The sequence below is a fragment of the Wyeomyia smithii genome, chromosome 2 (assembly GCF_029784165.1).
Source record: "Wyeomyia smithii strain HCP4-BCI-WySm-NY-G18 chromosome 2, ASM2978416v1, whole genome shotgun sequence".
NCBI lineage: Eukaryota > Metazoa > Arthropoda > Insecta > Diptera > Culicidae > Wyeomyia > Wyeomyia smithii.
This window is the reverse complement of record NC_073695.1, coordinates 101,761,299-101,776,644: the sequence shown is the minus strand read 5'-3', so window position 1 is coordinate 101,776,644 and position 15,346 is coordinate 101,761,299. Positions and strand designations below refer to the sequence as shown.

The window sequence follows — 15,346 nt, the reverse complement described above, 5'->3', positions numbered from 1 at the left end:
TGAGCATGATTCACTCTAACATAAATGTAGGTTTCTTTCGTGGATGTTCCCTTAGCACTCGTTCGCATACATTACAAATTTCGCTCGCCTTGGCGTTTCGATGGGGGCTTTTGCTCGACTCGATTCGCAATTGTGTGTGGTGGATTCAAATCAAGTTGTTAGTTTATACCCTGAATTACAAGCGAAGCGCACTAACGGAAAAGGTTGATCACCTCTTCCATCGGCCGTTTTCCATCGCACCGATGTGCGTTCACTTTTCTACACAACCTCTAACGACCACGAAAACCCACTAACTGAGCGTCTTCCCATGTAATTAAGTGCGATGACGTACCACCCTTTAAATGAGCGGTTGTCTTGGAATCGATGCGTTCGGTTTAGTTTCAATTAAATTAAGCACAACAGCCAGTGAAAAGTAAAACACGTATAGCTATCTGATGTTAAAACTGTCATTTGTGACTAGCTGATAACTGCTAAATATATGGAAAAAAAACCCTATTAATCAACCTGCGCATAACCAGGAATCTCAAATGGATAAATAATAATATTATACTAGAGAATCAATTACAGCTTTTATTTCGAAGTTCGTTTTATGCTTAATACTTGAAGCATCCTATATAAACCTGCTTGAATGCACCCCTACAGCATTGCATTTTGAGTAACTGATTAGGTTAATGTTAGCGAACTAGCCCTGCAAGGGAGTTCAAGATAAGAAGAGTCGCATGACGAAATTCGGTTAGTTAAAAATAAATTGGTCAGTAACTACTTAGACATATTTTGTGGTTACAATTATCCTAACTTCATAATTCCGAATCATTTGAGTGGTCGTATGATGAGTTTTAAGATTTTTTGGACGGTTCGAGGTATATTATAATTATTATTAAATTAATTATAAATATATTGCACTATTTTGCTCATATATCCGGAAAAGTTAATCCGATTTCAAGTTACAAAAAAGGGTTTAAGAAGACCGTTCGTTTGACGGTTGATGGAGCTAAATAGGTCAAAAGTATCAAAATGAATAAAAATAACAAATAATTCATTTATAAAAACCGGAGATATTACATATATAAAATCTACTTTAATACGGAATAAAGTTAAGGGTGTTAGAAAACCGTAATTCTTCGATCTCAATCGTTCAAAAACGAGTTTGAGGTTTTGATCGTGATTTACTCTAGAGTGGACCACTGTGAACTGGTATGAATGTGCAATGTAGCAAGGACATCAACTCGCCAAATAATGCCAAATAATGATGATCCGGCTTGTACGCACGTAGAGTAAGTTGGGGCATACCACAATACATCAAGTAATGGTCGCAGTAGCTCAGTCTCCTACAAGACGAAAAGTACATTTTTTTCATTGAGTTGTTACCACCAGTGGATATTTACATAACTTTACGAAAAATCTATCAACTTTGACGCAACAGGTTTCATTCCACTAGAAAAGTTTCCTAGTTTCCTATATTGAGGTCAACGGACGGGTTCCTGATTTTGGGAGTGTGTATCTTACTTTACTTTGTTGGCTAACGGACCGTTCACCGGTCTAGGGCCGAACGAATTAGAGATGTCCAGCTTCTTCTGTCTTGGGCAGCCGTTCTCCAGTCTCCTCGTATACCAGCAGATCGTGCATCTTCTTTCACCGCGTGCGAGGCCTTCCACGGAGTCGACGGCCTCTTCCTGGTTCTCTACTGGAGATAGTTTTAGCGACTCTCCCGTCAGGCATTCTGGCTACATGTCCAGCTCACTGAAGCCTGCCCCGCTGTATTACCTTCACTATATCAGCATGTTTGTATACCTGGTACAACTCGTGATTCATGCGTCTGCGCCACACTCAATCTTCCAGTTTACCGCCAAGTATCGATCGCAGAACTTTACGCTCAAAAACTCCGAGCACTCGTCAATCAGCTTCCTTCAGCGTCCATGCTTCATGTCCGTGAAGGACCACCGGGAGTATCAGCGTCCGATACAGCGCTAGTTTTGTGCGAGTTTGCAAACTACCGGACCTTAGCTGGTTACGTAGTCCGTAGAAGGCCCTGTTCGCAGCTGCAACTCGTCGTTTCACTTCACGGCTCATATCGTTGTCACATGTCACATAGCGTACCAAGATAAACGAATTCGTCAACCACTTCAAATCGTTCCCCATCTATCTTCACCTCAGTACCAACACCACGGGGACTCCCACGCTCTCTGCCAGCTACCATGTACTTCGTTTTGGCAGAGTTAATGACAAGTCCCAATCTCGCTGCTTCCCTCTTAAAAGGTACGAAGGCCTCCTCCACGGCCTTACGGTTGATACCGATGATATCGATGTCGTCCGCAAAACCATAAAGCATGTGAGATTTCGTGATGATCGTACCGTTTCTTTCCAAGTTTGCTCTTCGTACTGCACCTTCAAGGGCGATGTTGAAAAGTAAGTCAGAGAGCGCATCCCCCTGTTTCAGTCCATCCAACGTTACGAACGCGGCTGATGTCTCGCCAGCTATCCGCATGCACGATTTCGATCCCTCCAGCGTCATACGACTCAGCTTAATTAGTTTCGTAGGGAAACCGTGTTCCAGCATGATCTGCCACAGCTCGTTTCTTTTCACTGAGTCGTAAGCCGCCCTGAAGTCCACAAACAGATAGTGAGTCGGTAAGTTGTACTCCCGGAACTTATCGAGGATCTGTCGCAGGGTGAAGATTTGATCCGTCGTGGAACGCCCCTGTCGAAAACCAGCCTGGTATTCGCCATTAAAAGATTTCGTTAACGGTCTTAATCTGAAGAACAGGATACGGGAGAGCACTTTATATGCGGAGTTGAACAACGTTATGCCTCGATAGTTGCCACAATCCAGTCGATGACTCTTCTTATAGATAGGGCATATGAGGCCTTCCAACCAGTCGTTCGGCATTTGTTCATCCACCCAGATTCTTATTATTATCTGGTGGATCACTCGCTTCCCGCTTTTAGAAGTTCGGCCGGGATATTGTCCTTCCCAGCGGCCTTGCCGTTTTTCAGCTCAGTTATCGCCTTTTTCACCTCCTCCTGTGTTGGTGGCTCCACAGCTTGTTCGTCACTCATAATCGTCATCCTGTTCCTGCTCTGCTCATTCGGCTCCTCACCGTTCAATAGCGCCTGAAAATGCTCCTTCCACCTGGCTGCAATCGTCCGTTTATCAGTAAGCAGGTTGCCGTCCTTGTTACACATGACCGGCACAGGGATATTCCTGCTTCTGACTGTTGACAGTTCTATAGAATCTCCGCACGTCGTTTTGAGCATAGCTGCCCTCTGCGCTGGCGAGCACCTGCTCCTCGAACTCGCGCTTCTTCCGACGGTGGGTTCTATTTTCGGCAGCTCTTGCCACCCTGTACCTCTCTCTGTTCTGACGCGTAGCCGCAGTGAGCATGCGGCTCCTGGCACGGTTCTTCTCATCTGTCGCACTCGGCATCCAACCAGCCAGTCTTCCACGCGTCGTACCTACCACCTCTCTCGCAGTCGTTTCGATGGTGCCGTGGTTACTGCTCTACAGCCCATTTGTCTTCCACTCCTTCCTCCTGCTGTTCTGCGATCCGTTGATCCAGCTCTCTGGCGTATTCTGCTGCCAGGCCATCAGCTTTCAACCGCCGAATGTTGAAACGGGTCGTCCTCTCTGTGCGAGATTTCAGCTCGTTCGACAACCGTGCGCGGATCTTACAAACGACGAGATAATGATCAGAGTCAATGTTTGGTCCCCGAAAAAACCTAACATCAGTAACATCCGAAATGGGGAGCTGCGTAGCCGCAAAGTTACAGAGTCCGCTTTGTCAAGCGGATGGTCGTGGGTTCAAATCTTAGTAGAATCAGGCCTTCCGATGTCAAAAAGGACTTAAGCATGGGTTTATTCTCAGGCTCTCCACCAGTTACCCTTCCTTTACGCTGAAATCTACAATTCCTTTGCGTGACTTCCTCTTAACAAAAAATAAGTCCCTCTTAACAATAAAACTGGTCAGAAGGACGCACGACGAAACTTCTCCAGGGAATTATAATTGGTGATATTTGGCAAAGAGGAACGAGTATCGGTATAGTAGAACAGTAAGTAGTAGTGTAAGGAAGAGTATCACATTACACACAAGCACCGATGAACAATAAAAATAAGCATGCCACTTCTCAATAGCGGTATTGCTATTAACAGAAGTGCTGGATACAGCAGACACTCGGGCATATCTCACAATAGATCTACGATTCTGGTCGCAGCGAGGAAGTCCATACAGGAAAAAAAAAAACATCCGAAAAGTGCGACCATCATTCAGTACGTGATGGATCTGGGAGCAGGCTTCACCATTTGGATGCCTCCAGGTGTGTTTCCGAATATTCAAACGTGGAAAATAGGAGCTACCCATTCCTCTGGCCGCGGCAAAGTTTATCAGCCTCAGGCCGTTTTCATTGGTTGACGAGTGAAGGCTATGCCTTCCAATGACCGGACGGAAGAATTCCTCCCTCCCAACCTGTGCGTTTGCGTCTCCGATGACGGCTTTTACGTCGTGTTTTGGGCAATCGTCATAGATTTGCTCAAGCTTGTCTCATCTTTGACTTCATCGGATTTGTTGTTTGTCGGTGCGTAGGTGTTGATTAAACTGTAGTTGAAGAATTTGCCCTTAATCCTCAACACGCATATACGGTCATCTACGGGCCTCCACCGGATGACTCTTGTTTTCTGATGTCACAGCACTACGAAACCGACGTCACGTTCCGCTGCTTTTTCGCCACTGTAGTAGATGTGGTACTTGAAAGTGCGTGCAATAGGGTCCACTGCACGGTATTCCCTTTCTCCGGAATTTGGCCACTGAACCTCCTGAATCGCTGCGATTTCGCCTTCATGTCGCTGTAGTTCTCGAGCAACCTTTCTCTTTTTCGTGTTCGTAGCCTAGGTCTTTGCCGATTGATCTGTTCCGTATTTCTAAATTCGTTGTTCGTGGTTGAAGAAAGGTTTCGGTATGCTACCTTACCAGGGTCGCGATTCCTACATCCTGCTGATGGGGTTGCCATCTTAGGTATAGCTGGCGGGATACAGCATTCCATGATTAAGCCGCCCGCTCCGGGTCAGACGCTGTTGTACGCCGCCTCTAATATGGGGATGCAGCCGCGTACGACCCACTTCCCAGTCAGCATACGACCATAGTTTCCACCGGGGGTTGGTTACTTTATCTCCGCTAAGGTTACTCGTATTCCGGTCGGCACTACGTGGAGGTTGGGATAGGAGTTGCTAGACAGAGGTGAATGGCCACATTAGGGGCTCAAGTTACACGTGTCCAGTCATTTGCCAACCGGGAGTGTGTATCAAAATGTGCATTTTGCAACGCGCGAAACTTTTTCTAACATCTTCATTGGTGCCCACAGATCGAAAATCTGCCAAGGAATCATTATTTCAATATGTTGTTATTTTTGCAGATTTTTTTCCTGTTGGGTACAATTTTCCTTGGGCTGGCAGCATCCTCGGTGAATTCAATGAAACTTTATGGGTGTGTATGCCTTACTGAACCAAGCAGTTTTGCGAACTTTTTTGTAAATTTATCTGTACTAACTTTAGAAAAAGTTTGAAGTATTTAAGCCTTTATCTTATATATCAATATATCTAAATAATAACGAGAGACAGAGGAAGGTTGCCATTGGATAACTTTTAGAAAATTATCTGAACTGTCATTTGAAAATATTGAAAAAATAGAACTTCACAACTGAACATAGAACGCTACACTGAAAAAAAAAATAAAAACAAGAAGTGATTTTGAGATACATCGGGCACCTCAGATTTTTTTAATGTCTCCTCGTGGCAATTGCTCGTGACGGACATGCATTCAATAAGAATTTTGTTTCATCGCCATTAATGACTCTTGAGGCATCATTCTATGCATCTATCAAATTGTGTTCGGTGAAATAATCAAGCACGGTTTGAAACCATTTTTGCCATTCTCCTAGAAAGGTATAGCAATCACTGGAAAAACCAAAGGTATAAAAGTGGTCCCAATGGCCGAATTTCATATACCACTCGACCCCTTTCGACGAACTGAGCATTTTCTGTATGTATGTATGTATGTATGTGTGTATGTGTGTGTGTGTGTGTGTGTGTATGTGCAACTTTTTTTTCTCACTCACTTTTCTCAGAGATGGCTGGACCGATATTCATGAAATTAATTGCAAATGAAAGGTCTAGTTGCGCCATAGGTTGCTATTGAATTTCATTGTAATCGGATTTTTAGTTTAGAGGTTATGTATCAAAATGTAAAAATCACGAAACATCAATATCTCAGAAACCACACAACCGATTTCAATAATTTTTCACTGGTTTCAAATGATCGGGCTGTCTCCAAAACTCTTAACTTTTAAATTTCGTAATGATTGAACATGTGGTTCAAAAGTTATGTAAAGAAAAGTTATCCTGAGGTTGTTCAAACTCACTCATTTTTCTCAGAGATGGCTGAACCGATATTCACAAAATTAATCTAGAAAATCTATAACGAGCGTCTTAGCAGAGTGATTGAGATCAATCAAAGAAATAATTATCGGTTTCCGTTATACTCTACTGAATTTTTTGGAAATAAATATTGAAATTTCAAATTTCAATATTTATTTCCAAAAAATTTAGTAGAGTATAACGGAAACCGATAATTATTTCTTTGATTGATCACAAAATTAATGTCAAATGAAAGCTCTAATTGCCCAATAGGTTGCTATTGAATTTCATTGTAATCGGATTGTAACTTTGTTCGTTGTTCATAAAAATGTGAAATCACATAATGAAAGTAAACATGTTGACATTCTCCTAACAATCACTGGCTAATTAAAAGGTAGAAAAGTGATCCAAATGGTCGAATGTCATATACTACTCGACTCAATTCGATGAATTGAGCATTCTCTGCATGTATGCATGTATAGGTGTATATATGTGTGGGGTGTGTACGTGTGTGAGTGTCCTAGAAAGGTATAGCAATCACTTGCAAAACCGAAAGTATAAAAGTGCTCCAAAGGGCCGAATGGCATATATCACTCGACTCAGCTCGACGAGCTGAGCATTTTCTGTGTGTGTGTGTGTGTATGTGCAGATTTTTATTCTCACTCACTTTTCTCAGAGAAGGCTGGACCGATTTTCATCAAATTAATTGCAAATGAAAGGTCTCGTTGTCCCAAAAGACCCTATTAAATTTCATTGTAATCGGATTTTTAGTTTAGAGGTTATGTATCAAAATGTAAAAATGACGAAACATCATTATCTCAAAAACTACACAACCGATTTGAACATAATTGGTTTCAAATTAACGGGTTACCTAAAATACCCTTAACTTTTGAATTTCATAGAGATTGAACTTGTGGTTCAAAAGTTATGAAAAGAAACGTGTTTTAAAGACTACTTAATCTCACTCATGTTTCTCAGAGATGGCTGAACCGATTTTCATAAAATTAGTGTCAACTAATAAGTCTAGCTGCCTCGTAACACCCTATTGAATTTTACTATAATCGTACTGTAACTTCGTCTGTAAAGTACCAAAATGTGAAAATCACGAAACTTTATTATCTCAGAAACTACACAACCGATTCGATCTATATTATTATCAGATTAGCGGGCTAGTTGAGGGTTAACTGATGAATTATGATTGAACACGTGGTTTCAAAGTTTGGCTGCCCTATACGTTAACTTCAGCCACCGTTATGTATTAAATTGTTAATATAACAACGAAAGTCTATTATTTCAAAGATTACATGACTTATTTAAAAACATAACTAGTGTCATACGAACGAGTCATCTCTCAAACTTACAAATAACAAACTTCATAACAATTTGATATGTGGCTGAAAAGTTATGAAAAGAAAAAAAATTCAAAGGCTATCTAAAACTATACCTGCTTTGATTGATATATGTGGTCTCCAGAAAGTTAAAATGTGGTTTTGTTCTATTCGAACGTTCCAAATTCATTAATTCCTTGCGATGTGTTTAAAGTCTGCAAATGCACGACGAATCGGCCATAGGATATGATCAAAGTCAATAGACAAATCGTTTGAAATGATTGGTTTTATCGAAATGACAACATCCTCGACTTTTGACTTCTGTACATCGCCCTAATTCTGAATATATTCATATTGGGTGGTATTCGGTCATTTTCAGCAAATTTTCTGGCATCAATCTGACACCGGAAATACTCATATTGGGAGGTATTTAGTTATTTTGGTTGTTTTCCGGAAACTAACAGTGGTCGTCTTTAAATTCAAAATGGTGTCCAGGGTCAATGGTTGGTTTCTATACATCATCTCGATTACGTTAATATCCATGTTGAGTATTATTTGGTCATTTTCGACTGTTTCCTATAAGTTGCCATTTAGCGATTCAAAATGGTGCCTGAGGTCAATTGTTGGCTCATCGCATTATTCTGGTTCCAGGGATACTCATATTGGATGGTATTTGGTTATTTTAGGCTGTTTTTCACAAACCGGAAGTCGCCATCTTGGATTTCAAAATGGTATTTAAAATAATTTCTGACCTCTGAGCGTCATTATGGTTGAAGAAACACCCATATTGGGTGTAATTCGATCATTTTCCGCTGTTTCCCAGGAACCGGAAGTCGCCATCTTAGAATTTAAAATGGCATCTGTGGTCGATTTTAGCTCCTGTGTATCTTTCTTTATCCGGATATTATTATATTGGGTGGAAATCGTCCATTTTAGGCTGTTTTCCAGAAACCGGAAGTTGCTATCTTACAATCCAAAATGTTGCCTGAGGTCGATTATGGAACATATTTGTTACCACTAAAAACATTCACCTGCCAAATATGGTCCCATTTAGTTGATTAGTTCGCGAGATGTGCAGAAATTTGTGCAGACACATGTGCTTCCAGAACAGGGAGGGGCGTCGAACCATTATGGACATATTTATTGCCCTTTAAACATCCACATGCCAAATTCGGTTTCATTTGCTTGTTTTTTTCTTGAGTTGTGCAGAAATGTAAGTTACAAACGTGGTTGCGGTGATATCTTTTTAAAAAAGATTGCGACCTATCGTTTGGAGTGTCTACACAGAACTAACTTTTATTCGTAACAATAATTTCATCGACCCCACGATCGCACTTAGAAATATGCAAGCCTGCAACCTATTACCTGATCTATATGCTGTGACTGCAAAAAATGTGTCGCTGTTCGGTGCACAGGTGTGTTCCGGTGCCGCGACGAGTCCGACGGTAACTGCATCCCCTTTAAGTGTTGGACCTCCTGGTTCAACAACCTCCTGATTGTGCAAATTTCTCGAACAAATGCTTCCGTGGTTTGCAATAGTGTATGGCCGCTGATTCGGGTTGACTTTTTCCTCCATTTGATATTTGGATTGAAGTTCCTTTTTGCTGTGATTTAACAAAAATATAGAATGCCAGAGCTAATATTGCCAATGTGGTAAAAGAAATTCCTCCCCATGTTAACCATGAGGCATGAATCGCTGTCAGCTTTAAGTGTTCCAGCTTCTTGATGTTTTGCAGATGTAACTCGTGGACCTCTTGAACATCGAATGATTTGTATGTGTGGAGTCTGGTAATATTTAGATTAACCGTGGGTGTGAATATTATATGTTCCACTACTTGAACAACGCTGTTTGCAAATGAAAAATTCTGAAAAGATACGGAACAATTTGTGTAGGTTATGAGATACGGGCCGCTTAGTGACCTATTAGCGATACCACACGTATTGGATAGTGTTCCATTCGCATCGTTAATTAACAGTGTCGTTGGACCCATTTCTAGTACTGGTAAATGTCTTGCTACTATTTCGTAGGAACATTCTCCTGACTTGCCTCTAATGACTTTACTTAGGCATAAGTCTGCCGAAATGTCCTTGATGTCTGTGGTTTTGCAGATCGTCCAAGAGCTAAGATTTTTACATGGTCCTGTTTGTAGAAAGAGTGTCTCATTCTTCATTAGATACAATTTACCTGGGATTGCTATTTGTTCTGCGTTGTGAACGATGGCTTCCACGTGGAGTAGTTGGAATGAGGTTTTGCTAAAGTTCGGGATGCTGACGATGTACATGATTACTTCGCCGTTGGTGATGGACGCTGTCGACACAAAGTTGAGTGCTTTACCCATGAGGTGGCTTGATATTCCCTGATCTTCTAAGCTGCTACTGATCATTTTGATTTCGCTAGGATTTAAGATTCGGTTATTGATTAAGTCTAATTTAGATAGCATAATGGCGTTCTGAATTGATTCAATTTCGTCCTGAATTATATCTAGATTAATGACAACCCTGATTAGATCTATTTCAGTGGAAAGGCTGTGGTGGTTGAGAGCGTCAACGGAAGTGACATTGTTAAGTGAATCGGTAATGTCGTTTAGTTTTTGTATAAGATCAGTATTAATTGTGGTCTGTCCATTATTGTTACTTACTAACTGTTTCATGGAATAGTCTATTGATCTGAGATCGTCAGCGTCTGGCGATCCTGCTAGCCATTTCCAGGCTCTACCTAAAGCATCCCATCTTCTGGGTCTTCTTTCGTGTCTGGGTTTTATCTGTAGTAAATTTGTTTTGATCTTATTCAATTTGTGTTCGATTAGTTGGTCAGAAGAAAAGTTGTTTTGTAGAATTAATCTTTCTATGGATTAGATAGAGGATTCTATTGCGCTGATGTTTATTTTGTGGATAATTTTTGTGGCACCTTCGATGATTTTCGGTTGTCCTACTTCTATGGTGGCAATCGGGGATTGATTCAAGTTGTGGATTTGCAAGGATGCGAGAATGGTTGAGAGTCTGGAAGAGGATGTACAGTTAATTGAGTTCGCGTAGATTCAAATTTTTTACATTTGATTTGTGTATCTTGGAATTTAGCTGATTTTGGACTGTTACTCTGTTATTGGCTTGTACAAAGTGCTTCTTAAATATTGGTTTATGTTTGCTTTTGAAAACTTTGTCCTTGACTAAAATTTGCTGGCCTATTGCTAGCTGTGGTGCTGCCTGTCGCTTTTGGTTGTGTGTTTGTAGTTGCCTTTTTTGCCTTTCTCGAAGTTCAACTATAACTTCGTCGTAAGATTAATTTCTTACTCCGTCGATAATTTCGGGGGATATGGGATTATTGGATATTCCAAAAAGGATTTGCTTAGGCGTTTTTTTCGTAGTGGAGTGAATGGTGTTATTATATTTTTCTATTACGATGGCCATTAGCCTTCTACAGGGATATTCTGGGTGAAGGGTTTTTTCGATGCGGAACATTTCTGTTACCGTAGAATGAACCTTTCAACCTGTCCATTCACTTCAGATTTATTGCTTGGTGTCACGTAGGCTCGGATGTTGAGGTCTAGCATTATACCTCTTATGTCTGGAGACAAGAATGTTCTTTCGTTATCGGTGACTACTATGGATGGGATGATGTTTGATGTTATGGAATCTTCGAAAGCCTTGCGTACGTGAGAAACATGATGTGATTGGATAGGTATCATTCTGCCAAATTTAGAAAATTTGTCAACGCTCGAAAGGAAATTTTGTCCATTAATTTCGAAAATATCAATGTGTATTATCTCGTACGGGTAATTTGGAATCGGTGTCTCTTCTAAGTGAATTTTTAAGGGGTGTCGGTCATATTTTGATATATTACAAAAGTCGCAAGTGCGTATAAAATTTCTTAATTTTTCCGTAAGTTCGGGAAATAATATTCACGCAAAATTTGGAGCTTATTTTCGTCTATACCTCGGTGTGCTCTTTCGTGTATTCGCTGTATGATTCGATCTTGTTCATCTGGATCAATCACGTCGGTTAGGATATTTTGTGTGAATCTTACTTTCAAAAGACCGGGTCTACTAAAGATTTTTTTATAGACTTCTTGTAATTGGCCTGGAATTTGTGCCGATGTGTGTAATTGGTGGTGGATTCGGTGGATGGTTTTGGTTAATTAATTTTGGATGTGGATTTTGGATGGATGGGTGTTGCGGTTTTTGGGGCAGATTGCAGATTGGATTCTGCTGTAGTATGTCTCGATTGATTCGGTTCGACCTCGAATCATATCCTTTAGTTGGTTATCGAGAGTTATTAAATCTCGTTTGTCCGCATAATACAGACGTAAAACCTCTTTTATATTCTCCCAATTTGTGGGGGTGTTGTTAGTTATCAGTATGTCATTTGCCTCATCCTTGATTTTTCTCCGGATGTGGAATGTGTCTCGGAGGTCGTCATACAACTCCAAGATGTCCTCCACGTCTAGAATCCACTGCGATAAATTTTTCGCATTGCCGTGAAAATCTGGCAAGTCAGTCACGATTGTTGGTATTCGCCCGCGATCATGAAAACTAATCGTCGGGTCGATAGCAAAACGAGGAGACGGTGCTGGTGGTGCCGGTGCTGGTGCCGGTTCCATTTTGAGTGATAGGCGTTGAAAATAACCTTCCAACGCCTCAATTTTTAACTGTTAGAACTAAAAGTTCACTTTCTTAGCAATAATTTGTTAACTTAATCACTGAATGTTTAACTTAATGTTTTTTCGATTCGCGAGTTATCGGTTGTGAATTTATGTTAGTACACTCGCGCACTTTTGTGATATTTCAAGTGTTGGCTTACCGCCGGTGAGGGCTAGCACCTCTGAATTAGTAGAGCTTATGTATTTCGAAACTAGCGGCAAGCAGTTTCGTGTTATTTTTGTTATCTTGTTAATTTCTCTTCACTGCACTTCTTATACTACTTGTTAGGGTTATTTTTTATGAAAAAGAATTTTATTTACTTACAGTACTAAAAGAAAACGCATCGTTTGCGTCGCGGGACAACGCTTAGATCCTTAGTCCTATTTCCTGCGGGTGTAGGGTTCCTCGTTTTTCCAGTGTGCTTCTTCGCCTTGCTCCAGAGACGCAACTCGAACGATTTGACGTTGATTAGACTTTGGTCCGGTCTTTGGAGTCCGTTTTAACTCGGGGCTTGAAACAGCTTCGCGATTTGACGCTTATTCAATTACTAGACTGAGGTCCCTATTCGGGCGCCAGTTACCAACGTGGTTGCGGTGATATCTTTTTAAAAAAGATTGCGACCTATCGTTTGGAGTGTCTACACAGAACTAACTTTTATTCGTAACAATAATTTCATCGATCCCACGATCGCACTTAAAAATATGCAAGCCTGCAACCTATTACCTGATCTATATGCTGTGACTGCAAAAAATGTGTCGCTGTTCGGTGCACAGGTGTGTTCCGGTGCCGCGACGAGTCCGACGGTAACTTGTATGTTTCATTTGTATTGGACCCCTACTTTCTAAAAGAGGGAGGGGTCTCAAACTATCATAGGAACTTTATCGGGACCAAAAACCCCTACATACAAATTTTCACGTCGATCGGTTTGGTAGTTTTCGAGCCTATATGGGTCAAACAGACAGACCGGACTGCATTTTTATATGTATAGATTACAACATCAATATTTTAGAACCTAAAGAGTTAATATACATTTATTGGATTGAAGCGTTCATGTAAATCTATTTTTACAAATAAAAGTTTGAATGAGAAAGGCTGGGTCTGACCGCTAGGTGGATTAATTTAGGTTTTATATCTTTTTCAGTCACACATGCACTGGCCTTCGTTACTGCTTCTGGTTTTCTAATTGTGAGCGCTGGGTGTTTTTGAAAAAAAAAACTTCAAAACCAGCTTTCTTACTTAAAATATTTTTTCTTTCTTTCTCTTCATTTTTATATGACATGATACGAGATTACAAATAAAAGACCCACTATCGCAAATAGTAATCTTCTCCAGGAACAAATTAGTTAATGTATTTCTTTACCTGGAACATTATTTTGAAATGGATTTGGTTTGGGGTTTGATTCTAAGTAGCTGAATATTTTATGTATCGAATTGTCAATGGGGACAGAAAATCCTCTTCGTTGTATCTAAAACAACCAGTGGACAATTTTATTCTCTTCCTCTACAGTTAACACTGTTCTGGACGAAACCGTTATGTTCGTAATTTGTCGCTTAGACGATATTGTATTCTAGTTCGTGGAATACCGAAACTCTTACACAATTAAAGTCTTGCAGCGAACCTTCTCCACGACAATATTTCTTATGCATCTGACTGTATCGTTGATGAACTACCTGGTTACCTGAAACCCAACTCAAAATAAATATTTATGTATTTGACGCTATAATATAAAGAAATCTATGTAATCAATGTATGAAAGTTAAACCGCCGTCTACGCGACTGAGTTTATTTTTCTCTTCATTCAAATCTAACTATATTGTATACCCTGCTTCATTCACTCTTACATACAGATTACAGAGATTATTCAATATATAAACTCACCTGTATGGTTATTATAGAGTAGAGATTTAGAATACTGAGATAATTCCGACAGCTGCCGTCAACAGAGATGACTGCAAATCACGCTGCGGATTGCGCAAAACCGATGCTGGTTTCAAATGTGAAGCATTCACAACAAAATTTTTTCAGCGACAAATCCAGCAATTGAGCCGGCCCAATTGCCACTTTCATTCCCGGTGCTTGCGAGATTATGCACCGGCTCGTCGTGAGATCTTTAACCGTATCCATACAATCTAATTGACTATTCGTAATATATTTTCAATGAAAACGCAATTCAAGAAAACAAAACAACAGCTCAACGTATCTGTCAAAAAGAATTAGGAGAATTTTTTAAAAAATGTAAGCCAACTGGCGTGTATGTTTGTTTAGATCGAGTGCTAGTTGACAGGCGAAATCTGTTCAATATTAGGGATTTTACTCAAAATGATGAAATTTAAACTAGTATCTCTGGATGTTTAAATGTAGTAGTATGAATTGTGTTGAAAAATAAGACTGTGCCGAAATTACAAACGCGAAATATTTTCAGAGTAGCAGGCAAATTCATCGTTTTGATAGCATAAGTGTTTCAGAAAAAAATACAATGAGAATTTTTATTCATTCAGTGCATAAATTCGAAAAATTTTGCATTAGAAAATTTGCGAACGAGATGTCTTTTAGTGTAAGGTGGATGGTAACTATTGCCTAGATTGGTGACGCCGTTGGCTTATATCGGCGGCGGCGGCGGCGTGTATCGGCGTGACACTAATTACCACTTATGAATGCGCATAATGTGTGCTTTGAACTCTCATTTTCGGTTTTTTTTTTTAATTCAACGATAATAAAAGAATATGCGTCAGGGTTGACATGATGTCAAAACCAGAAATAAAAATTGTAAGAAATCAAGTAAATAAACAATTTAGCAAAAAGAAAATAATAAACCAAGCAGAGAAAGTAAAACAAGTGCAAATCCCAAAAAAATTGCAAGGAACACTATTTCCAAAGACGTTCAGTTTTGAAAAAAAAGATAGATAGTTTGTCGATGAGTTCATTTTGATAACCGTAGACCGACTTTGGGAAAATTCGATTGATCTTACGTTAGAGG

At 40.1% G+C, this 15,346-nt stretch overlaps 2 protein-coding genes across 2 annotated transcripts in view; one reads left to right on the top strand and one right to left on the bottom strand.

Annotated features, from left to right (window-relative positions):
• The window catches only part of LOC129726139 (ankyrin repeat domain-containing protein 11), an 88,022-nt gene that overhangs the window by 33,175 nt on the left and 39,501 nt on the right, over positions 1 to 15,346 (top strand). The window lies entirely within an intron of this gene.
• On the bottom strand, positions 9,351 to 10,884 carry LOC129726142 (uncharacterized). The gene is made up of 2 exons (XM_055682819.1): positions 9,665 to 10,884; positions 9,351 to 9,596 (listed from the first exon to the last, which is right to left on the bottom strand). The coding sequence occupies exons 1-2, from the start codon at positions 10,380 to 10,382 to the stop codon at positions 9,532 to 9,534; spliced, it is 783 nt and encodes a 260-aa protein (XP_055538794.1). The 5' UTR covers positions 10,383 to 10,884; the 3' UTR covers positions 9,351 to 9,531.

Coding starts and splice junctions, on each gene's coding strand:
- LOC129726142 (XM_055682819.1), bottom strand. CDS start 10,382: ATGAAACAGTTAGTAAGTAACAATAATGGACAGACCACAATTAATACT. Junction 9,597..9,664: donor AACACTATCCAATACGTGTG/GTATCGCTAATA, acceptor GTATCTTTTCAG/AATTTTTCATTTGCAAACAG.